The sequence below is a fragment of the Danio rerio genome, chromosome 12, assembly GCF_052040795.2.
Source record: "Danio rerio strain M-AB ecotype USA chromosome 12, GRCz13ab, whole genome shotgun sequence".
Classification (NCBI taxonomy): domain Eukaryota; kingdom Metazoa; phylum Chordata; class Actinopteri; order Cypriniformes; family Danionidae; genus Danio; species Danio rerio.
The window spans coordinates 5,309,021-5,333,795 of NC_141032.1; the positions used below are offsets into that span (position 1 = coordinate 5,309,021).

The window sequence follows — 24,775 nt, forward strand, 5'->3', positions numbered from 1 at the left end:
CAGCATGGATGGCATCATGAAGAAAGAACATTATGTAGAAATACTGAAGCAAAATCTCAAGACATCAGTCAGGAAATTAAAACTTGGCCACAAATGGGTCTTCCAAACATACTGCCAAATTAGATAAAATGTGCTTTAAGGACAACAGAGTGAATGTTTTGGAGTGGCCATCACAAAGCCCTGATCACAATCCTATAGAAAATTTGTGGGCAGAGTTGAACAAGCTTGTGCGAGCAAGACAGCCAACAAATCTGACTCGGTTACACCAATTCTGTCAGCAGGAATGGGCCAAAATTCCTCCAAACTATTGTGGGAAGCTTGTGGAAGGATACCCAAAACATTTGTCCAAAGTTATACAGTTTAAAAGCAAAGCTAAATAAAATATCAAGGAAATGTGTGTTTTCTTTCTCAAAAAATTCTCTCATTATTCTGGCATTTAGCAAATGTAAATGATTTATGTAATCCTAACAGACCTAAAAGAGTAAACGTTTAGTATGATTTACCATCCGACATTTTTAAAAAAATGGTTATGTTCTTTTTTTTAGAGTTTATGTAAACTTCTGGTTGCAAATGTGTGTGTGTGTGTGTGTGTGTGTATATATATATATATATATATATATATATATATATATATGATCTCATTTACATAATATTTTGCAGTTTATTTCTACCTGTTCATAGTTCCAAAAGGTTCAACTCTTCAGCAAAATAGGAACAAAAACTTAACAGAAGCTGCAAAATGGTTTCCTGAAGCAAAAAACATCTACAAATTATATTATCACTTAATTTCAACATTTAATCTACTTATTTACTCAGGAAGTCCATGATTATCAAGAAAACATCCTAAAGTTAATACTACCTATTGTTAGTCCCTGAAGTATGAGTGAAGATCATATTCCATACCAGCATAATAACACGTGTCCTTCAGCTGCATTTGAATGCTGTCATGATAACACACACGCCCTGTTCACACTGCAGAGCTGCTTTAATAGTTCTGACTAATCAGTTAATCAGTAAGTGTGTATTTATTTTGACTGGCTGTCACACACTGAACCTGTTTTCCCACAGAAGCAGCTCACCTTTCATTGGACAGTCTCCTGGTCTCACGAGCCCATTCTCCTTATGGTGATGGTCATTGATGGTCATTCCAGAGAGGGAAGAAGCCATGTTATCGCCGGAGTTGTAGTGAGCATTGGGCGAGGAGCTCAGTAAATCGTGGTGCTGGTCCATAGCAAGTCCAAACGAGGATACTGGCAGAAAGTATAGACGTAAAGGAGGTAGAGCATGAAAGGAAAAAGAGGGAATAAGTTATTGGTGGCACCAATGAAAATCAGTTCAAAAAGCTTCTGCAAGGCACTGCTTATTGTGCTCCAACTCCTTGAGGCAAAAATGGCTTTTTAGTGCTGAGAGAAGAAAAAAACAGCCATTTCTGTGAAAAAATATACGCTGTAAATCCACAATCCATTAGCAGAAACATCCAAAACAACTGTCAGACCAGTTATATGACTTTAATAAGTCAACAGCAATCCACTAACTTTTCGAAGGACAGCGTGGGTTGAATCAATAAACCATCATCAGGATTCGTCTCTTCACACAGAGCTGTCACAAGCTCAATGTAAACAGAGCCAGAGCGCCGGTGTGAACCTGGATATTTATACTGCTAAACATGCCCGACTAGCTTAAGGTTACTGCCATGTGGCCGAAAATAGTGCAGTCAAGCCAACGTGTCCCCACACACCTCCTGCAAGCCTTTCTGTGGACACTTTCTTCAAGCCATTGTAATGCACAGAATTACTTAAATATACCAGCGCATTTATTCAGGTATGCAAAACACTCACACCTAACGTGATGACAGAGTCTAATTAACAATCAAATCATAGAAAACACTCCTTTTTGCCACGGCAACTTGTTTCTACAGAGTAGACACTCCTGACACTCCTGTTCCAGAGCATTGAGATGTTAAAAGTCATAGTTATAAAATTCACTCATGGTTATTTTCTAATAATACAATGACTAATGTGGAAAATCCACCTGATTAGTGGAGAATATTCAGTTGTCTACTCAGCCCAAAGAGGATTATGCATGTTGGAGGATATATCACAGTCGTTCTGATGAATAATTCAATAAACATACACAAGTCATTAAGCAGCACCCAGCCCAGGCCTGCAGACATGCTGAAAGCTCAATCTGATGTGGAGAACTACTGTACAAACATCGCTTTCTTCCCTTTTACACACTCATATACACCTGTACATGCAGTTGAAGTCAGAATTATTAGCCCCCTCTGAATTACTAGCCCCCCCTGTGATTTTGTCCCCAATTTCTGTTTAACAGAGAGATTTTTCCAACACATTTCTAAATATAATAGTTTTAATAACTCATCTCTAATAGCTGATTTATTTTATCTTTGTCATGATGACAGTAAATAATATTTGACTAGAAAATTTTCAAGCCACTTCTATACAGCTTAAAGTGACATTTAAAGGCTAAACTAGGTTAATTAGGCAAGTTATTGTATAACGATGGTTTATTCTGAAGACTATCAGAAATAAAATTGGCTTAAAGGGGCTAATAATTTTGACCTTAAAATGGTTCTTAAAAAATTAAAGGTGCTTTTATTCTAGCCGAAATAAAACAAATAAGACTTTCTCCAGAAGAAACAATATTATCAGTCATAAGGACACACAGTGCACACAGAAACGTTTTTTGCTTGCGTTTTCCGTCGACCACTCGTGACTAAATTAAGGGCATCAATGTGATTGTGCACACCAAAACGGCAGGCGTAAGAGTGTCATTTTTAAAGAAATGCCTCATGCTGGTTTTTTGTTTTGACGTGCCGCATTAAAACCTTCTCCACCAATCAGATTGGCAATTTTGTTTATGGGCACAGAGCTGCTGAAGTTACAGTAAACAGCATTTGGAGGTGCTCAAGCGCAAAACTGTCAATGCGAGCACGCATAGAAGAAGATGCCCAGAAGCGATATGAACGTGGAGCTGCTTATTGCTCTGGTGAACAATAATAGTTTCTTCATCACTAGAGCTGGAGCTGCTACTTGAACTATCCATAACAACAAGCATGTCAACTTTGTCTTCGTGTTCTGTGTTACAAGCGGGTGTTAGAAGCTTAAAGTTGTGTAGCGCCATCTAACGTCAAGGAGTGATTTTGCATACTCTTCTGCTCGACGCCAGCTTGGGTTTGAATCCGGAAAAACGTCTTGAAATACACTGACGATAAGAGCAAAACGAAAAGCGTCCCAGTGTGTACGAGTCTATACTGTGAAAATTACCTTGCTTTATTAAACATCATTTTAAAAAATCAAAGGGGGGCTAATAATTCTGACTTCAACTGTACATCTGTGCACAGTATATACAGACCCGGATTAACATAAGGGCTAGGTGGGGCTGAAGCCCCAGAGCCCACAGAAGAAGGGGGCCCTTGATTGGGTGTAAAATTAATTTGCGCTATGACGTGGGAAATGCCTCTTTGCGTTATGTTTTCTCTCGTTGATAATGTGATGTATTCCTTTTAGTTCACTGCTGTTCAAAAACAGTGACGCTGGTGCTAAACTGGGGCTCGGAGTGGCTGTAGCCCAATCAGAATATTGAATAGCCCTGTTTTAGTCATCCATAAGGGTGATCAGATGTCACAATTTTCCCAGGACAGTCCCTTATTTCAGCACTACCGCGAGAGCAGGTAGGCTAACCAAGCTCTTCATAGAACAAAAAATAAAATTCAAACCGTCTTCATCATTGATACACTTGTACATGTAGCAACAGAAGCTGGGATAGGCGGAATCATGCTGAATGGACTTATAACTGAAGCGCTGTCTCGGACACACGGCGGTTACAGCTGGACTCAAACCGGCCCGCACAATCCTTCCATCACACAATATAGCCAAGACAGAGTGGAAATAAATCAAATAGCCTAGACAAGCAGTTACCAAGATATACATCGGTCCGGAGTATCTATCTCAAGTTAATACACTCAGTTATGCTTTACAGTAAGTCTAACTGAACCAGTAAGAAAGCAAACTGTTTTTAATGAATGGTAACTCTGCCCCTTATATAAAAATGATAGTAATAATATGGAGCATAAAATATTGGTGCTGACTTTCATCAGACAATATATCTGATACAATAAATAAATAAATAAAATAATAATAATAAATAAATAAATAAATAAATAAATAAATAAATAAATAAATAAATAAATAAATAAATAAATAAATAAATAAAATAAGGATGCTAGCCTTCTGTAACTCAGAAGACCACAATAAGCTTTTTTGTATATTTAAAGCATGGATATTAAAGATATAATATCATCAGGCATTTATGGTCAGCTAAAGTTTTAAAGAAACGTTTTAAAGGTAAACCTCAATTTAAAGTATTATATTAAAGCACTGATTTAGGAAGTTTTGCAAATGTTTTTTGTTTTGCAGATTTTTGCTGCCTGTTTGAACTTTAAAGTTCATATTATGTCATTACTTAGTTTTTTGTACCTGCAGGCCTATTTTAATCAAATAGAAAAAAAAATAATAATCAAACATAAATCAAATGGTTGAAAATTAGATAATAATATAAATTAGTAAATTAATAGTAATAATAACAACAATTAATAATTATACACACTTTTGTGAGGTAAATAAATAAAAAGGGGGCACTTGGATTTGCTATAGCCCAAGGGCCGAATGTGTTGAGTGTATATACACTCATTTATATAGTTAGTTACTTAACAACACTAAGAACCAATTTCACTTTGATTATTAGCACGCATATTATTAGCATGAAAAAAGGTGAAAAACTGTAACCATTGACTTCCACAGAAGAAGTAAAATCAAACAGTGACCACGTCTGAAATGTTGTTTTGGACATTCCAAAATCCATCACTAAAGTGGTTCAGTTTTACTACCTCCCGGAACAGCCTCTGTGCTCCTAAAGCGCGTCTCACTCCTCCAAATGCCACCGCACATTCCTCACTTTTTGTCTTTGTCTTCTGAGGTGCAAGTAATTTATTATATAAGAAAAAAAGGCCCACAATGGCTCATTACGGGAAACGGTGCTTTCCATGCAAATGTTTTATGTGAGATTCCAGATTTAGCACAATTATTTAGCATGTGTGGATAGAAAAAAGCAAAAAAAATCTGAATACATAGGTTTGTTCATTCATTCATATTCCTTTGGCTTAGTCTCTTTGTTAGCAGGGGTTACCACAGCGGAATGAACCTCCAACTTATCCAGCATGTGTTTTATGTAGCGGATGGCCTTCCAGCTGCATACACACTCATAAACTGCGGCCAATTTAGTTTATTTATTTCACCTATAGCACATTTCTTGAACTGTGGGGGAAACCGGAGCACCCGGAGGAAACCCACGCCAACACGGGGAGAACATGCAAACTTCACACAGAAATGCCAACTGACCCAGCCGGGACTTGAACCAGTGACCTTCTTGCTGTGAGGCGACAGTGCTAACCACTGAGCACACCGTGTTGCCCTACATAGGTTTAATCTATTTATTTTTTGATAGACTCAACCCTTTAAATACTGATGAGCTTTGTAGAGTCACACATATCTGATGGAAACAAAACAAAAAAGAGTGTGTTTTATTGTCTGCACATCATGCAAGGTGCAAAGTAATTACCCTACACTCCTAAAAATAATATGGTTTTTGCATTGATGCCATTGAAGTCTTTAGTTTCCTAGAGAACGTCTAAGGGTGTAGAATCTTCTTCAAAGACTCTTTCCTTTAAAGAGCGTTAGTAAAGGATTAACAGCCAGCAGCGTGACTCTACAGCACACACGCTGATGTATCCCATTAGCATTTATTGAATACTTTCCCTGTTATATCAACACATTGCTCTTCTCTTTGATCTTCTCATTAGTTTCTTTGCCCAGTGTACTCTATAAAAATCCAGAGACAAGAAAAAACCCTGGCTGGACTCTCCAGGACATTGCAATGGGAAAAATCTCACCTGTTTTATGTGCATCTGGCACACAATCTGTCTGGACACACAGTTTGCACAAGGATTCAGGAACTTTGCTCTCTCTCACCTTTCCACAAAGCGGCTTGCACACTGGGAATGTGATGACTGCTCAACATTTGTTGTAGCTAAAACCTCTCTTATATCTTCAAATGGAAAATAAAGGTGTACTGTAACACCAAAAAGATGAATACACTGTAAAAAAAATCCTGGTTGCCTTAAATTTTGAAGCTGAATCAAATTAACCTTATGGGTCCATAGAACTTTTATTATGTTAAACTGACTTAAAACAGCTTGCGTAACTTATTACATTAAGTTAACATGATTAACTTAGTTCAATAAGTTACAATGACCTAAAAGCATATGCTGTCAGGACTAATTGATTATATAATTGTTTACAGTATACTATAAATATGACTATATTAATAAGTATACCAGCATCCATATTGAAGCACAATTAAAATTCTGATTATTCTTATGTGAGGGCTGCAGGGTTTTTTTGTTTGGTGTTTTAAATGTTCAAGATCTTTTCTGCTTGGCTATCAATAGCTCCATTCACACAGTGATTCTGGTAAATATCCGGAAAATTTCCGGAATGATTTATCAGTATATTAAAAAAGTTCTGTTCACACAGATGAGGACGTTGCGGAATTTTCCCGGAAAAGAGCATTCACACATCCATTTAAAAACTACAGTTAAATTCTGACATCATTAACCAGAAATGACCTATAAACAGCTGCGCTTGTGTTTGTAAACATTTGACTACATTACAAACTCTGTGGATGGATCAGCATCGTGAACAACTTCGATGAAAACATATGGAGGAACACTTTCACATGTAGAGATCTACATAATGTGCGTGTGCTGGTGCTGTCTGGATGTGTCTGGAAAAATATTCAAAGGCTTTCAATTTTATAAACCGCGCGGACGTGAATGCGCCTTAATGTTCTGATTGGCTGAAGTAGACATCTCACGTCTACTTCCCGCAATCTTCCTTCTGCGTTCACACCACACAGCGCAGCATTCCAGTTGTTGCTTGATCAGATATGATTTAGGCCAAAAGTTAACAAGAATTATTTATATCATTTATTAAAGTTCCCATTTATTATATTTGATTAACGTCAACTCTCACCCCAAACCTAAACCCACCCGTCACAGTAAGGTAAAAGCAGTAGTTGTACCGAGCATAATTTATGAAAACCAGGGGCGATTTTAAGATTTTCATTTTAGGGGGGCTAAGCTCCTTATGAGAAAAAAAATGAATAAATATATATAAGTATAAATAAATAAGCCTAATATACGTATAAGTAGTAATTTAATAGTAATACACTTAAAAATGTAAGAGTAATATGGTAGGGTTTATGCTAAACAATATTTATTTAACACTATATTTTGTGACTTGAATCATTATATTAAAATAGGAAATCTTTTTAATGCAAGACAACACATGATGTTTCTATCTCTGTCAGTGACTCTGACAGTTAATACGAGTACATTCGCTAAGTGGTTCTGTCACTGTTTTTAATCCTTTCAGTGCATGACTGTGGTATAGATAATGCCACTTGCACTGTATTGTATTTTATTATGGTAGGTCACTTTGAAATACAAATAGTAAAATGTTTGTCAAGAATTACATTATTGCAAGAGGAAACAGTTGTCCTGATGAGGTGAGTACTGAGAAAACAGTGGATTGAAACCCAATTGCTCCTATATGACTTTGGGGTACAAGTGATTCAAGTGTATCTATAGTAAAGTATTGCAAATAAGCTTATTTTATAACAGTTTATCGATAAACACACACCTTGTTCTCTCGCTCTGCACAGCTGTGGTTTGCTGATCAAATGAAAAACAAAAGTCAGGGTTTCAAAATTCAGCCGATTTCTGCTGCCGTCTTCATATCATATTCAAAGGGGATAGAGGGCTACAGCCCCCCTAAAATAGGCTTAGCGACGCCAATGATGTTATCTATTAAATTACCCAATAAATTACATTTTTTAATGCCTACCCCCACCCCAACCCTAAACCCACTTGTCACAGTACTGTATAAATATTAGTTATTGTTATTCAGTGTGATAAAAAATGCTGCTATATTAATGTGCATATTGCACTTCCGGCCGGCCGCGTATCCGATCTAGACTTTACCCAGCATTCCGGCAAATTACCGGTAATGTTAAAAAAAAACTTCTCTTTCCGGAAAATTGCCGGAATGAATTTACCGATTTTCTCAAAAAGGGCCTGTTCACACATACAGACCTTTCTGGAAAATTGCTGGTAATTTCCCGAGAATGGTCTGTGTGTGTGAAAGGGGCTAATGTTTTTATTAGATAAAGTTAATGATAAGAATAATTAAAATATACAACTGTTGTTCAGCTGATGGCAATGCAACAATTTAAAAAATGTATTAGTAAAATCAACACTGAAACAACTAAATGCTGTTGAATTATTGTTAGTTTATGTTAATGTTGCTAACTAATCATAATCACAAATTTGTGAAATGAGATGAATCTTACATTTACGAATGTCTTACATATCATGTCACCATTTTACATTAATTACAGTGACAAATCATTAATCACAATCATGCCATCCAGCATAATGTACGAATAATCCAAATAAGATCTTGTTCTTTAAAGAAAGAGCATCTGGCCATCTGTCACACTGATCATGTGAACGCTGTTGTGCAAACATGCTTATTTGATTAGTGAGCCAAATAGTGTATAATCTGTTAATTATATCTATGTCATAACTTAAATTGAATTTTCAATCCCTGATCTTCAGTGTGTTCTCAGACATAGAATATATATCCAATGACCTTTCCAAAGCACGAGTTAACAGCCATTTTAAACATGTCCCAACTACACTCTATAGTGAAAATACATGTGTAGGTTTACCACATGCCTCTAAGGGCACTTGAAGATCTACCCAAGCACTAACATCTGTTGTCTTTACTGCGACGGTGCCTTAAATTGTGAAAGTAAAAGCATTTAAAAAGAGCACAGTGTGTGTGCATATTGACAGAATCAGTATGATGTACTTGGCTCATGGCTCTTCTGCTAAATAAACCCACATAAAGAGGGTGTGTTTGCGTCTAGAGAAAGCGCAAGATCAACAGAGATGTTTGCACAGCACCTGGGATACTAAAGATGTATTTCCCACATAGCACACATATAAAGCCATCAGATGTGTCAGTAACTGAACAAAGAAGTTTAGTTTGAGTTCCTGTGTTGACAGGCGAGGGGAGCGTTATAGCACGGATAGTTGCCTGGACACAAGATCAGATCACAGTTATCTTTGCTTCTTTATTGCCTTTATTGACGGCCAGCATGTGGCAACAGTTAAAGCTCTCTTCGCTTTACTTTGAGACAGTCAGTATAGGGTACAAATTGGAGTATTTTAATCATCATCATAATTTAAAACGGGCATACTATTTTCTGAGAATAATTCAGAACCAATAATAAAACAGCCATAATCTAATAAATTATCAACAAGCACACTGTACCTGATCAGCAAATTCTTATTGAGTAAATGCTGTAGTATTAATTGTCTTATTTGTTTTATTTCGGCTTGAATAGAAGCAGTTAAAAAAAACAACAACATTTTAAGGTCAAAAATGTTTAGCCCCTTTAAGCTTTTTTTTTTTTTAAACTATTATTATACAATAACTTGCCTTTTCACCCTAACCTGTCTAGTTAACCTAATTAACCTAGTTAAGCCTTTAAATGTCACTTTAAGCTGTATAGAAGTGTCTTGAAAAATATCTAGTCAAATATTATTTACTGTCATCATGGCAAAGATAAAATAAATCAGTTATTAGAGATGATTTATTATTATTATGTTTAGAAGAGTATTGAAAAAAATCTCTCCAATAAACAGAAATTGGGGAAAAAAATAAACAGGGGGGCTCATAATTCAGCGGGGCTAATAATTTCGACTTTATTTTTCCATGTTATTACAGCATTTATTCACACCTTTTATGCAAAATTAGACCCTTTTAAAGGTAACCTATTAAAGGAAAGGTATTTAATCAAATTCTTTTGAATTTACAGCTCATAGTTGTTCAGCGAAAAAGAAAATCAGATCCAAATAAAAATAAAAAAATCAGCTTTTCATGCTGTAATAAGGTATATGCCAAGCTAGTGTTGTTCCCATACTGATAAACTTCCGGTGACCTGTTACTGTGAATTTTTGTTACATTTTATATGGTTTCTTTTACAATCTATTATCAGTGTTGTAATGTAATTAAAATACATTCAGTTAAATAAACTTTGGCATTCATTTAGTTGTTGAAGCGTAAAACGAGACAAAAAACCTTTTACTCGCGCTCGCCCGTTAGAATCGGCAGGCTAGCACAGAAGCTCCATTGAACATACTGGGGTAAAATAAATGCTCATATTATAAAGATATGGCGGGGGAAAATGTAATTTAATGCAGTGCTTCTTGTACAATCTGAGACCCACTTTATATCAGCCAGTGGAGATCGCTGATTTTTAAAGAAAACAGACCTTAAAGGCGCTGATTTTTGCATTGGCATACAGTTCACCGGAAGCGCTTAACCCAGGTTACTGGCAAATTAAAAGTCCTATTAGCATGCTTCGGCATATACCCTATGATTTTTCAATAGACGTAAATACATATATACACCTAAAAGTGTGTTAGATACGGAAAAAAAATTGTTATTTCAAGTTCTGACACACAAATTTAACTTGATAGATAAATGTGATTAATTAAAGTACTCCATAGATACCCAGATCTAAAATGAGCCAACACATGCACAAAAAAGTAAAGTCACACTTTAATTTAATGTATAATTTATGCTATTAACAAACCATTAACTAAGACTTTTAACTCAGTAAAATGAACTGCTTATCAATAGTTAGTTGGGTTTCGGTATTGGGTAGGATTAGGGATGTAAAATGAGATACTTTGTTAGTGCTAATAAACAGCTTAACAATATGCAGGTAATAAGCCAGCACAGATACAGTATCCTAGATATCACATACAGCCCCTGAGTCAACAGCGCTGCCACATTTGTACAGTGCTCCCAGCACAAATGTCATTCAACCGCACTGGTCAAGACAGTGTGACAATGTGAAGATGCTGGACTTTAGCGCTGTGCATGGGTGTAGAAACGAGCAAACAAAGAAAACAAAGCAAAAAGGCAGAACATTTCATAGGTAAGATTTCAGTTTTTATGTTTTTGTATGTCACAAACTTTTATGCTAAACAAGTAATGTTATTTAGGATAATACAGTCACTTACTGCCAGACTAAATACCAGGCTTATGCTAGTTTTTTTACAATAAAATAAGCAAACAACGTTATAAAATATGACAACAAGATGCTGCAGTGCTGGAAACTTGTATTATTGTTGGCTAAGTTAACGAGTTGGCTAAGTCACAAACGAATCCCTCTGTTAGAATAAGTGAAAGCAGGAGAGGGGGGGGGGGGTGTGTTTCAGGACACAGATTAGATCAAATTTAACAGGGAGGGAGGATAATACATTTCCATGCACACAAACACATGAGCTGAGTCTCAAACGGCACACTATACACTATGCACTCGTGCACTATGTACTTATGCACTTACACACTCAACAGCATGTTATATGTATGTAGTGTTGTTGCAAATGGAGCACTAATGTTTTTTACTAAGCGGAAATTCAATCCGTTTCCTCGATGATGTTTGATGGTTGCCAAATCAGTGAAATAAATGACCACTATCAAATAATACCTGCCATGAGTATTGCTGCATTCACCATCGGGAGGCGCTATAATCACTCTCGTAGGAGAATTTTGCTTTCACAATCCAAAATAAATAAAGTTATCCAACATGTGCGCCCGATAGCTCCGCTACGAGAGCAAACCTGCGGTCGTTGAGTGTGTGAAGTGTCCAGCATTACACACTTCATTTTACTGACTGAATGAGTGCATCGTCCGGGTTAATTAAGTGCACTTATTATTTGTAGAGTTTTTAGTGTGAACGCACTGTTTATACTACAAAATGGCGTAGAATAGTGCTTAAGTTTGCGATTTGGAACGCAGCTATGCTCTTGGTTGGCAATGCCCATGCGGTCACCTATCCACCAATGTAGAAAAGTGATGTAATTTTAAAAAACATTTGCATACTGATCACAAGGAAAACTCCCGATCATAGATATATGTGTATATGTGTATATCTCTGGCTCTGGATGGCCACAGTCCTTCACTGCAGCTTGGTCCCGCATTCATTTCAAAGAAGCGCTACCCTGTACTAAAATGGCGGGTCTATTGACGCATTCCCTCCAATAAACAACATAGCAGGCAACATCTAATGTATATATCTATGATATATCTGTAGTAAATGGTGTGAATTTAACTAAATTTACTTAAACTAAAGTGTCAACAAAAGTTATTTTTCTTAATGTTCATGAATCTCTTCACTAATGGTATCTAATGAAATTCCATTCAGTGTAAAACATCAAACATAATTTAATCTATCCATCCATTCATCCATCCATCCATCCATCCATCCATCCATCCATCTATTTACTTTAATTTAAATAATGCTTGGCGTTTTTCTCCAGTATGTGAATCAGTATCAAAGCAGACACTGTGAATCATCCCAATAGTCTGATTTACACTTCTGCTTCAGACTAGACTGTGTGCTACTTATAGATGCAGTTGATGGCTTACTGGTAAACTTTCACTTCCACTCTCATTGAATCCCATGAAACTGTAGTTCAGAAAGATGTGGGAGCATTTCATTCATCTCATAAAAGGTCAAGACATCTTCCGAAACAAAGCTCCCACTGTTACACTGACAGGATGTCAACAAACTCCTGCAATTCTGAAGCTTTTCTCAGTGTGGTGTTTATAGTTTTGTGGGACATCATAGTATCTGTGCTTACAATTTCCTTTCTAACATCAAGAAATCTAGTCAATATGTAAAATATAAATGTTAAAACATTGTGTACACTTTAATTATTTTTTACCTCACAGTGGCAAATTCTGAAAGCCTGTCCTAGTGGACCAATTATATCACATAAAGAATCAAGTAGTTTTTCCCACAAACTGATTAGTAAATATTAATGTACAAGTGGATTAGGCATGCGACGATAACTATTTTCGAGGTATACCGCGGTTTAGAAAAGTCAAGGTTTTAAAACTGCCAACATTTTCTGTAATACCGCTCCTGAAGTATGTGTGATTTTTTTTATATCAAGAGTTCACACTTAGCTGATGATTAATTATAAAAGCTTGCTTGGCATGCTGTCCCAGGAGAGAGCCCTGAGCTCATGAGATCCTTGAGCCCAGGGCTCCCTCCCGTTGCAAGGCGGGAGGGGAGTTTGAGCTCAGGTAGATCTCGAGAACTCCCCTGCTGTAGTAACCAATGAACAATAAGTGATTGCTCTTGGAGATAACTACATACTAGAAGCATGTCTATGGTGCCGATTTGGATTAGTCAGTTAACTTAATTGCATGTTTTCTAGGCGGTGGGAGGAAACCGGGGAACCCGGGGGAAACCCACGTGAGCACGGGGAGAAGAGCAAACTCCACACAGAAATGTCTGCTGGTTTGGTAAAGCCTTCTTGCTGTGAGGCAACAGTGAAGGAGGAGTAGGGGTGGAAGGGGGGACTCTTCAAACGAAGATAGCAGTGGAATGAAACCCAGGCTATTTATAGTAGTTTAGGAGTCATCTGACTGGAGCATAGTGAATTGGATAATGCGGATCCAGCCGCTAGCAATCATAAGCACATGATCCTCTCGAAATTAGTTTATACATAAACTTCACTTATGTTTTTTAAAAAGTTTTTAGGACAACAGTATCTCCAGCAGAAAAGATATTCAAAGATGCCGTTTAAATTGTAAAGGAATCATTCATTCATTCATTTTCTTGCGGCTGGAGGGGCATCCGCTGCTTAAAAACGTGCTGGATAAGTTGTTGGTTCATTCCGCTGTGGCGACCCTAGATTTATAAAGGGACTAAGCCGACAAGAAAATGAATGAAATTTTGGTTTTATAAGAAAAAAAGGCAATCTTGTGCATATTATGGGCATGACATTGCCAATTAAAGGCCTGGTTTCACACTACATAATTTCTAGTCTTTTTTGCAGATCAATTTTGACAACAATATCATGTATGAGAAAAAATTAAAAGGTGATGAAAAAGTAAATGAGAATGCTGATAAAGAGTCAAATTAAAAGTGTAACATTTAATACTCTCTGTCATCCTAACAACAAAAAACAGCATCAAATATTGGAGTGGAAAACCTAGCAATCACTGTTTCCCATCTCTGCTGGTTACAGTACTGAAGGCAGACAATCTAGATCTAAATCATGTGTATGTACAACAACTCAGCAGCAGGTATTATTTGTTATGTAACCAGTCAAATCTGCAATCAGCACATCTGATCATGTCAAAAACGACTTGTTTGGAATTAGCGATAAAGCCATGGATGGCACCAGGAGAGGTCTGAGTGAGGTTATTTGCGTGTTGATCTGACACTGGCACACGCTGGGTTTGTGCGGTAAAATAGCTGAATGTCTGTGATGCTCTCATCACGCTTGGCTAGCCTTGTATCCCTGACCTAAATTTGCTCAGCATGGCTATGAAGCACAGTTACTCTCATGCCTTTTCTTGACTCTCCATCTGCAGGGCCAGTTATATTCGGATTCAAGCACTGGCCCATCACAAAAACACATACAGTACTCTCATATAAAAGATCAACCAGACTGCTTGAGACCCTGGCAGTCCATGTTGAGCCAATGGATTAGATGACGAGAATACAGACTGTAAATCTGATGGCATAAACTGTATTTTGAGAGCTGTGGTGACATAAGCAACTTCTGCGCTCCCACTGAGATGTGAAATGACTCTTATGGTGAGTCACCACCTTATGAACAGGGTGTAGAGAGCTTTCACTGTGCTGTAGTCAATTACATTCAGAACACTGTGTATAATGTGTGTTAGATATGTTATTTTTATTTGAAAATGTATTACATTTGAATGTAATAATATTAAACATATTTAGTTAATAATATATTACATTAAGTGTAATTAATATCTTGGACTACATAAAAAACATGTATATTTTTGTTTTTTTAAAGCTTTTAAATTATACTATGTACTTGTCACAGTCACCAGTAATCTAGCCCATGCAGATCGCTGCAGAACTACAAATCTGCCAGCAAAAGAACTACATATCCAGTCATGCACCACTCACACACCTGGCCTAGATCCCCATAATTGCAAACAGACACAGCTGAAGCTGTTCAGGACTAATTGCACAGACTTTGGCCAAATCCCAATTCTATTTTTGTACCCCCACCCCTTCCCCTTGGCCCTTAAAACCGAATGTGAAGGGGTAGGGCTTCAAAATTTACCCCCAAGCATTGGGACAGCACTACAGCACCTGCACACGTCATCATATGTCATCGCAATCTCTTGCTTCATATGAGATCAGATGATCGCGACTGCTGTAGTGATTCCAGTTGTGTTATTTTTTAGTATTTATCTTTGGGAAATCACTGAAGGCATATATAATGTTATCACAACAATCTATTGTGGAAATAAGATTGTAACTGTACTGTTTATTTACACAGTGGCCACATTCATCTATGTAAACACAAGAAACAACATTAACATTATAGCAGACACTGTAAAAAGCTCATTCCCAGCCACTAGAATTTTCTGACAGGGAATTTGAGTGTCATCGAGTTTCAGAGTGTTGTGGGACTACTCTACAGGAGTTATGATTATGGATTATAGATCGCAAAAATTAACGGTTTTTAATTTAGCGGTTTAAAAAGCATGACGGTAAAACGCGAATACGGCTATGAATTATTTAAAACATGTGCTTATTTGTTGTAAAAATACGTAATAATTTTAAAAAATACTAATTTGTGGATCTCCTTACTTCCGGGTGCAGTCATGCAGGTGTTGTGGCTGGTGAATTCTGGGAAATGTTCTTACCCCTTGGTTTTGAGTGTGGTCATGAAAAATCTCCTTTTGTAGGGGTGTATAACCCTTCCCCTTAGCAATACACCTTCAAGCTAAAGAGAATTGGGACACCCCTTTATGGGAACGCGCAAAATGAGGTGTAGAGGTAAGGGGAAGTGCTAAGGGGTAGAATTGGGATTGGGCCTATACATACACCTCTCAAACGCACAAGTTGCTGAGTTTTGTACATCTGTATCTGTAAACAATCCAACGCGTTTTCCTTGCCTTGCCTTCCGTGTGTTTGAACCTTGCTTTGTTTTGTTTGTTTTATCGTTTATCCCTGTTTGCTGCCTGCCTTCTGACAACTCGCCTGTTACTTTGACAACAAGTCTGGATTGCCAGTGTTCATGTTTGCTCTTATCCTGACTATTGCTTGTCTGACCAATCTTGTAAATAAACCTGCATTTGGATCCTCACCCCTGTTGTCAGCATCACTTCACATCACAGTACTGTCATACTGTAAACAATCTACTGTTTGTTAAATAAGGTCAATTTTTAATTATTATTGCATTGAACAATAAGTTAATATATATTAATCTTGTATCATCGCACGTAATATGTGTGCGTCTTTATTTACAGTATTTATATTCAAAGAAAAAAGTACAAATAAACATTACAAAGCGATTAAACAAAGCTATTAAAATATGCATATTTCTACTGTGTATATATCTATTGTAATGCTTATAATTTATCATAATAAATAGTAATAATAATATGATTTTCTGTAAAGCTCTTTGACACAATTTGTATTGTAAAAAGAACTATACAAAATGATTTAACTCCAGCTATTCAGTGTGCAAAATACAGTTCAGATGTAAAAGTTCTTTCTTCCACTGAAGCTCTTAAAGGGTTTATCAGGTTTTGCAGAAACTTGTGAAGTTCATGCAGCTTGAGTCCTGCTATCATTACAGCTATAGGGCTGGGCAAGCTGACAAACATCATTTCACCATTCAAGTCATCTCATATCCTAAAAACAATAAATTATCCTGATAAAGCACAATTTCTGTAAATTCAATCAATTAATAGTTTACTCAAAATCAATCAATCATTAATATACTCAGAACTGTGCTCATTCATTTGTGGTCATATTTCTTACTTCATTTTAAATCTCAGTTTGATTAAAATGTAGACATTTAAAATAAATATTAATATAAGACATTTTTCTTTCAAAAACTAATGATTGTGGGTCCAACATAAAATAAAAAAAGATATAGCTAAATAACATCCAAAAATGTAAACATTGTGTTTTCAAGATTGCAACTTTGTCACGGTGCCGTTCATTCATTCATTTTCTTTTCTGCTTAGTTCCTTTATTAATCAGGGGTCCCCACAGCGGAATGAACCGTTAACTTATCCAGCAAATGTTTTACGCAGTGGATGCCCTTCCAGCTGCAACCCATCACTGAAAAACATCCATACACACTCATTCACACACATACCAATTCACCTATAGCGCATGTCTTTAGACTGTGGAGGAAACTGGAGCACCCGGAGGAAACCCACGTAAACACAGGGAGCACATGCAAACTCCACACAGAAATGCCAACTGACTCAGCTGGGGCTCGAACCAGTGACCTTCTTGCTGTGAGGCGATTGTGCTACCCACTGTGCCACCGTGACGCCCTGGCGTGTAATATTGCATTAGAAATTATGAAAAATATATAAATATTTAATGCATTTTTGACACCATTAAATAAATGTTAATAGCATAATATGAAATAACAATATATACATATTTTTTCCATACTAAATACGTCATCATATTGCACCGCCCTAATTACAGCAAATGCAGGATCATTTAAATAATAAATTCTAAAATCTCTATTAATCTCCCAATTCACCTAATCCCTAATGATCCTATCATTTATATCTATTTATTGTATGCATATGCTTCTTCAATAATATATTTATTGTATGTCATGCCAGAATGGTTTGCAAGGACTTTCGTGCACCACTTTCCATATGCTTGAGTTCATGGCTAAGCACATTCCAGAACAGTCATGCTTGGGCTCTTGGGGCAAAGCACCATGTGGATGCATGTAGACGTGGATTTCTGGAATTCTGCTCATCGGCTTCTGTCAGAGTCTCTGCAGCTGCAAATTCACCTCACATTACATGAACCACTGGCTCTGTGGCAGCGAAGTGCCTGATCACAGCCTCCCATGCCAGCGAGTCTGAGAAGACTGCTGCAGAAAAGCCCTCCGTCAGTGCTGTGCCAATTAAACACTCATGCAAACGGCGCTCAGAGACACTTCACATGGCAATATGTCAGAGATTTTATGCTCTCTTTGTAAGCCTGCCCACATCACTAAACCACAACAATTTGCTCAGATGTTTTGTGGGGTTTAGCGACCTTAAAAAATAATAAGCTCTCGTTCTAGTATCTATAATGATGCAGCTGAGCAATTTATGTTGCGTAATTTTTTTTCTTTCTTCGCATCAGATATGTTTACACATCTGGCACAGAACAGCAATCAGTGTGATTATTTTTTATTCTTTCTTCAGAGTAAAGATGTTTGACTACAAGTAGATGGAAAACTTGCTTGATTCAGAGGCTCGTTATGTTCTACAGTATATGGTTTCTACTTAAACTGCACATCAGAAGGGAATTTGGAAGTAAATGAAAAGACGTTTTCGCTACAGAATACTTCACCCTCACAGGTTTGAATTTATATTGGATCTGTTCATAGATAACAAATTCATATCTGTACTAGGCATGGGACGATAACCGTTTTCAAGGTATACCGCGGTCTGGAAAAGTCAAGGTTTTAAAAGCGCCAATTTTCTATATAAAAGTACATTTAAATTTAAATAAATTTTCTATTTCTATACCGGTATGTGTACGTTTTTTATTTACATTTTTTTTCACAGTATCTCCAGCAGAAAATAAATCCAAAGATGACATTTTAAAAAAATGTGTTTTTGACAGCAGAAATCCACAGCCCCTTTCACACAAACAGAACCCTCTGGAAAAATACTGAAAATTACCAGTCTGTATGTGTAAACATGCCCTTTTTGAAAATACCGGTAAATTTGTTTCGGCTATTTTCGTGAAGAAAAGTTCTAGACATGAACGCGCTCTTTCCCACAACCTTCTTTCTGCGTTAACGTGAGACATCTACTCCAGCCGATCAGAACATTCAAACGCATTTACATCTGCGATGTTTATGAAAATAAAAGCCTTTGCATATTTTTCCCGACACATTTATGTTAGTGGCGAGGCAGTGGCGCAGTAGGTAGTGCTGTCGCCTCACAGCAAGAAGGTTGCTAGGTCGCTGGTTCGAACCTTGGCTCAGTTGGTGTTTCTGTGTGGAGTTTGCATGTTCTCCCTGCTTTCGCTTGGGTTTCCTCCGGGTGCTCCAGTTTACCCCACAGTCCAAAGACATGCGGTAAAGGTGAATTGGGTAGGCTAAATTGTCCGTAGTGTGTGAATGTGTGTGTGTATGTTTCCGGCTGCGGGTTTCCAGGTTGCAGCTGGAAGGGCATCTGCTGCGTAAAAACTTGCTGGATAAGTTGGCTGTTCATTCCGCTATGGCGACCCTGTATTAATAAAGGCGACAAGAAAATAATTTTTTTTGGTTAGTCAAATAACATTTCTATGTTCCTTATTATGTCAACTGTGTAAACAATTATTGATAAAATGCTTATGATAAACCGTTGTTTGTTTACCTTCAAGATGCTTAAGTTGTTTGACGCGTGTGCACGTGAAGCAGCCAGTGAGCGCCAGCACACACAACATATTATGAACATCTCAACGTGAAAGTTTTCCTCCATATGTTTTCATATAAGTTGTTCACATTATTTTTCCATCCACAGAAATCGTAAAGTAGTCAAATGTGTAAAGCTGCGGTTTGCGTATCTGCCTTTGGATGTCTCACAAAGCAGCTGCATGAATGCTAAAGCTTTAAATAACAGAGAAACCATAAAGTAAATGCGACTCCTATGTGTACAAATACAAGTGCAGCCTTTTATCGATCATTTTTGGTTAATGATGTCAGCATTTACCTGTATTTTGGAATGGAAGTGTGAATGGAATTGTGATTACTGCTCTAAAATAAATTCTTTTTTAATAACTGGGTAAAAAACTAAAACCCTTTTCCCTTTGAAGACTATATTTTACCATTATCACTGTGTGAAAGGGGCTAAAGAATAATTTGAACATCTGACATGTTTGCTGCTCCAAAGTATTTTAAATGTTTCTCAAAATAATATATATTGTCTTCAAAGAGAAAAAGTTTTAGTTTTTTACCTAGTCATTTAATAAGAATATATTTTAGAGCAGTAATACACAATACATTAAAACCGTGATATTTTTATCCAAGGTTATCACATGATCAGAATCTTGTACTGGCCCATGCCTAATCTGTACTCTGAGTTTATATGATCACAATCGGCCCTTTGCTAAGAGTTTGATTGACAGGTGATCTGGCAAGTCATAGTGTCAATATTGTGTGCTCCCAATTACTATACACTATTTTGCCCGACAAATAGAGGAGTTTAGTACATTTACAAAAATTGTAAAAATGTTCTTGTATTGGGTTTTGCAATGCAGGTTTTGTTATTGTAAGTATAGAAATAAAAGTAGCCTCTTTAGAGTTTCAAATAATCTGCTACAGCCTTACTCTTGTCTTTACGACTAAAATTACCTGGGCATTATATATCAAATAAACAACCCAACTAAACATTTCATCTAGAGCAGATTTTAATCTACAACGCTCTGGATGTGTCAATCACCCTTTGACACCTGTTATCCTCATTCACCAGGTCAGTTGTGCAGATAAGCTTTCTCACAACTCTGTATTTTTCAGTTTAATTTTTAAATGTTTTATGAATTGGTAAATACCTTCTATATTTACCTGTTTAGTTATTTAATCATTTTAAACAGCTTTGGGTTATGCTTAGGTAATAAAAAATGCCTAATGAAGATACAAGTCAGTGTTCAGTGAAAATTTCAGGTGCCATATTGCTTGGTTAAAAGAAGAAAAATGGGGAGAAGAAACACACCTTGAGAGAAAGGCAACCAGCAAGATAAAAAAATAATAATAATGACAAAAAATTATTATAATCCATCCATCGCAATGCAGTATCATGCTAAATATTTCATACCATCAAACAGCAATCGCTCACTGGCAAACCCAAATCAATATGTCAACTGAAATTAATGATGAAAAAGGGTGAGGCAAACCAATAACAACCAGCAAGGCGTTTGCAGGCACCTCAAAATCCTCAACTCAACCCCCATTTTAAATCGGATTAGAGTCCACAGGGATGTAATGTAACACCGTGATAATAAACTGTAGATTCTGCTACCAGAACGACCTCATGTGCGAATAGCACGGCGAAGACAAAGACTAATGCTGGTTTCTAAATCAAATGCATCCCTATGATTAGACAACTGTACTGCCGACGAAGAAAGGCGTTGCATGCCATTATTGGAGAACCGAAATCAGCATTTGGTCAGCGCCGAATGGTTACCATCGTCTATAACAGCCTAGAAACGGGCAGTCTGTGATTTCTACTGAGCCACCAGCGTGATTTGAGACACAGACACTGTGATGGCTGAATTCAGACACATGAACACAATTCCGACGACAAGAAGAGCTGGAATCATGGCCGCATCTCTGCTCTTAGAGATGGAGGGAGGAGGTGCGCTCCAACAAAGCATCCTTCAGCACCAAAATCTATACACAATGAGCCTGAACTTATAATAATATTCAGTTTTTTTTTTTAATACATCCTCACTAGGATATGCTGCATTAATTCTTGTATTGTTATTTTATTCGAATTATTCACAGCATTACAGTACGTGCAAGAGGAACATTTAGATAGAATTAAAATCACACCGAACGAAACAGCTCTTGCAATCTGAGCTCAACTGACTGAAAACATAATATGTATAGGTATAAAACAGTTTAATGCGTCTAATCTTCAAAATTAGCACGTTAATATATGGGTATTCAGTGAAAAGTCACACAAATGCCATTACACTAACCGTCTGTTGCGTTTGAATGATCATACACATATTTTAACCAGGCGCTTTTCCTCTGATAAGCGAGTCAATATTCGAGCTCATCCTATATTCAGAGCATTAGTTTATCAATACGTAAGCAGCGCAGGCCCGATTTAACAACATGACATGAACGAACGCCGATTTTAAATTGCGGCAAGGGCACGCATGCTTTGTGCTTGACGCAAAACAGCTTTGAACAGTGTACAGAAACCTCAGTACATACGCTAATAAATTGCATTTAAAGCTCACAAGTGGCAGCTTTGACAGGTTTTTCTTACCTGTGCGCGCGTCGCTGTTATTGTCTCTCCAGCTGCAGTCGCTCACTGAACGCTCGACGGGAGCAGCCGATCCTACAGCCGCCTGTTGCCGAGCGGGGGCGCTGGAGAGACAGATACTGCCAGAGAGAATAAACAGTTTTTCATCATAGCTAATTGTTTTGTTTATTTGTTTAGTTTTTATACTTAAGTAAGCAAGCTGGTTTGTCTATTTAAGGGGAAAACATGGGAATAAATTTCAATATAAATAGATTGTTATATTTATATACACTGTACAAATCATGGTTACCTTGATTTTATAAGTTACACAAAATGTTTTAAGTCAGTTTAGCAGAATATAAGTTCAATGAACCCATAAAGATAATTTGATTCAACTTGAAATTAAAAGATTTAGGTTAGAACATGATTAACTTACAATGCAATGAACTAACGCATTTGCTGTCATGACTAATCGGTCATGTAATTTTTTTTACAGTGTCTATACAGTTGAAGTCAGAATTATTAGCCCCCCCTGTTTATTTTTGTCCTCAATTTCTGTTTAACGGAGAGAAGATTTCTTCAACACATTTCGAAACATGATCGTTTTAATAACTCATTTCTAATAACTGATTTATGTTATCTTTGTCATGATGACAGTAAAAAATATTTAACTACAGATTTTTTAAGAGACTTCAATACAGCTTAAAGTGACATTTAAAGGTTTAACTGGGTTAACTAGGCAGTTTAGGGTAATTAGGCAAGTTATTGTATAATGATGCCAAAAAAAAAAAAAAAAAAAAATATATATATATATATATATATATATATATATATATAGCTTAAAGGGGCTAATAATATTGACCTTAAAATGGTGTTTAAAAAATTAAGAACTGCTTTTATTCTAGCCGAAATAAAACAATTAAGACTTTCTCTAGAAGAAGAAATATTATCAGACTGTGAAAATTTCCTTGCTTTGTTAAGCATAATTTGGGAAATATTTTAAAACTAATAATAATAAAAGGGGGCTAATAATTCTGACCTCAACTGTGTGTGCAAAATGTTTAATATTGCTGCTAAAAACAAACTAAAAATATATTCATTTTATTTTAATGTAAGTTATTTATACAGTGAAGAGCATAAATAAGCACACCTTAACTAATTTCTCTCACATTTAACTGATTAGCCTAGTTCCTCCACTGTAACAAATAATTATTGAATTGAATCAAATGAACTTTTCTAGTCAACTCAACTTGCATTAATCAAACCGAAAACTTTGCATAACTAATTAAAAGTATAAAAATCTGATTAGCTTATCAAAATTATTTTGTAAAATTAAAACATCAAAACTTGTTTAATGAGCATTTGTTGTCATGACTTCTTGTCATCTATTTTTCTACACTATATATGAGATAACTGTGCAAATCTGGTTTATTGGTTTTATTTTTGATTTGTCCCAAAGGCAAAACTGGAACTATTCTAACGTCATTAAGTTATACTTTTATAACTATTATAATAAATGAAGATTATGGTGCAAAATGAGTACAGCCCATTAATTATTCTGAATATTGTAAACCCTTTATTCAGGCACTTTAAAATGATAAACGAAAATAATTATAAAACAAGACATCAAACAAACCCACATTTATTTCCAAATAAATATACCAAAAGCCCACTTTGAATTAAATTGTTTAAAGTCGAGACAAAGAACATCCGTACAACCTGTCTTCATCCAATGAAAGGCTTTCAATGGGCTTTCTTTATTTTGGTTTGTTTTTGCAGTTATACATTTGAAGTTGTTTAGGTTTACTTTTTGAGGCCATTGTGTCATCATGCATATGGCCAGTCTTTCCTGCTTCCTTTCTCACAGCAGTGATCAGACTTAAACTGAGAAATCATCCAGTGCTACGGACTCTCATGAGATTATTGTACTCTCCAAAGAACTGTGAGAACGTCTAAGCAAGACACAGTCTCTCTTGCTCTCTCTATTTGGACATGAGCCCAGGGAAACATCTGTCAATATGTGCTCCTCCAGCCAGGGAGGGATTTGTCTTGAGCTGGACTTTCCTGTCCATCAGGCGTTTCTTTATATCCAGATAAGCTAAGAGTTGTAGGTCACCTCCTCAAGCACCTGCTCGTAACATGCCAAGTGGTTTGTAAGTTCTGCCTATTTTCCTGTTGTAATTACAACACATACAAATAAAGTTATAGCAGTGAGATGATCTTTATGCATGCTCAGTGATCATTTGAACAGCTTTATCACAGACAGTATGAACAGAGTGAACGTACATACGTTATTATGTAAATCTAATAAAGGTTTCAAATGCAGCAAATAACATGATCATCATATTCTGCGTTTTGTGCAACAGTACGCATGTACCATCGCTAACCAGTAGATGTCGTTATAATGCAGTGTAGGCTGTAATTCTAAGAGCTTTCTAGAATCGGATGACGCATAACCTAATGACATGCAAGTGGGTTCACACGGATGATTTCCAACAAGGCAAAAGAAATACATTTTAAAATCTTACGTAACATTTACCCGGTAAATTCTAGTA

The 24,775-nt window shown here is 36.6% G+C and overlaps 1 protein-coding gene across 45 annotated transcripts in view; it reads right to left on the bottom strand.

Annotated features, from left to right (window-relative positions):
- The window catches only part of mapta (microtubule-associated protein tau a), a 68,921-nt gene extending 46,630 nt beyond the window's left edge, over positions 1–22,291 (bottom strand). For all 45 annotated transcript variants that reach the window (XM_087275741.1, XM_087275733.1, XM_087275738.1 and 42 more), the window contains exons 1-2: positions 22,245–22,291; positions 1,080–1,250 (exon numbers count right to left, since the gene is read on the bottom strand). In XM_087275741.1, coding sequence (XP_087131867.1) covers positions 1,080–1,230 — 151 coding nt within the window. In that variant the 5' untranslated portion in view covers positions 1,231–1,250; positions 22,245–22,291. The remainder of the gene's footprint in view (positions 1–1,079; positions 1,251–22,244) is intronic.
- Positions 22,292–24,775: the final 2,484 nt, after the last annotated feature.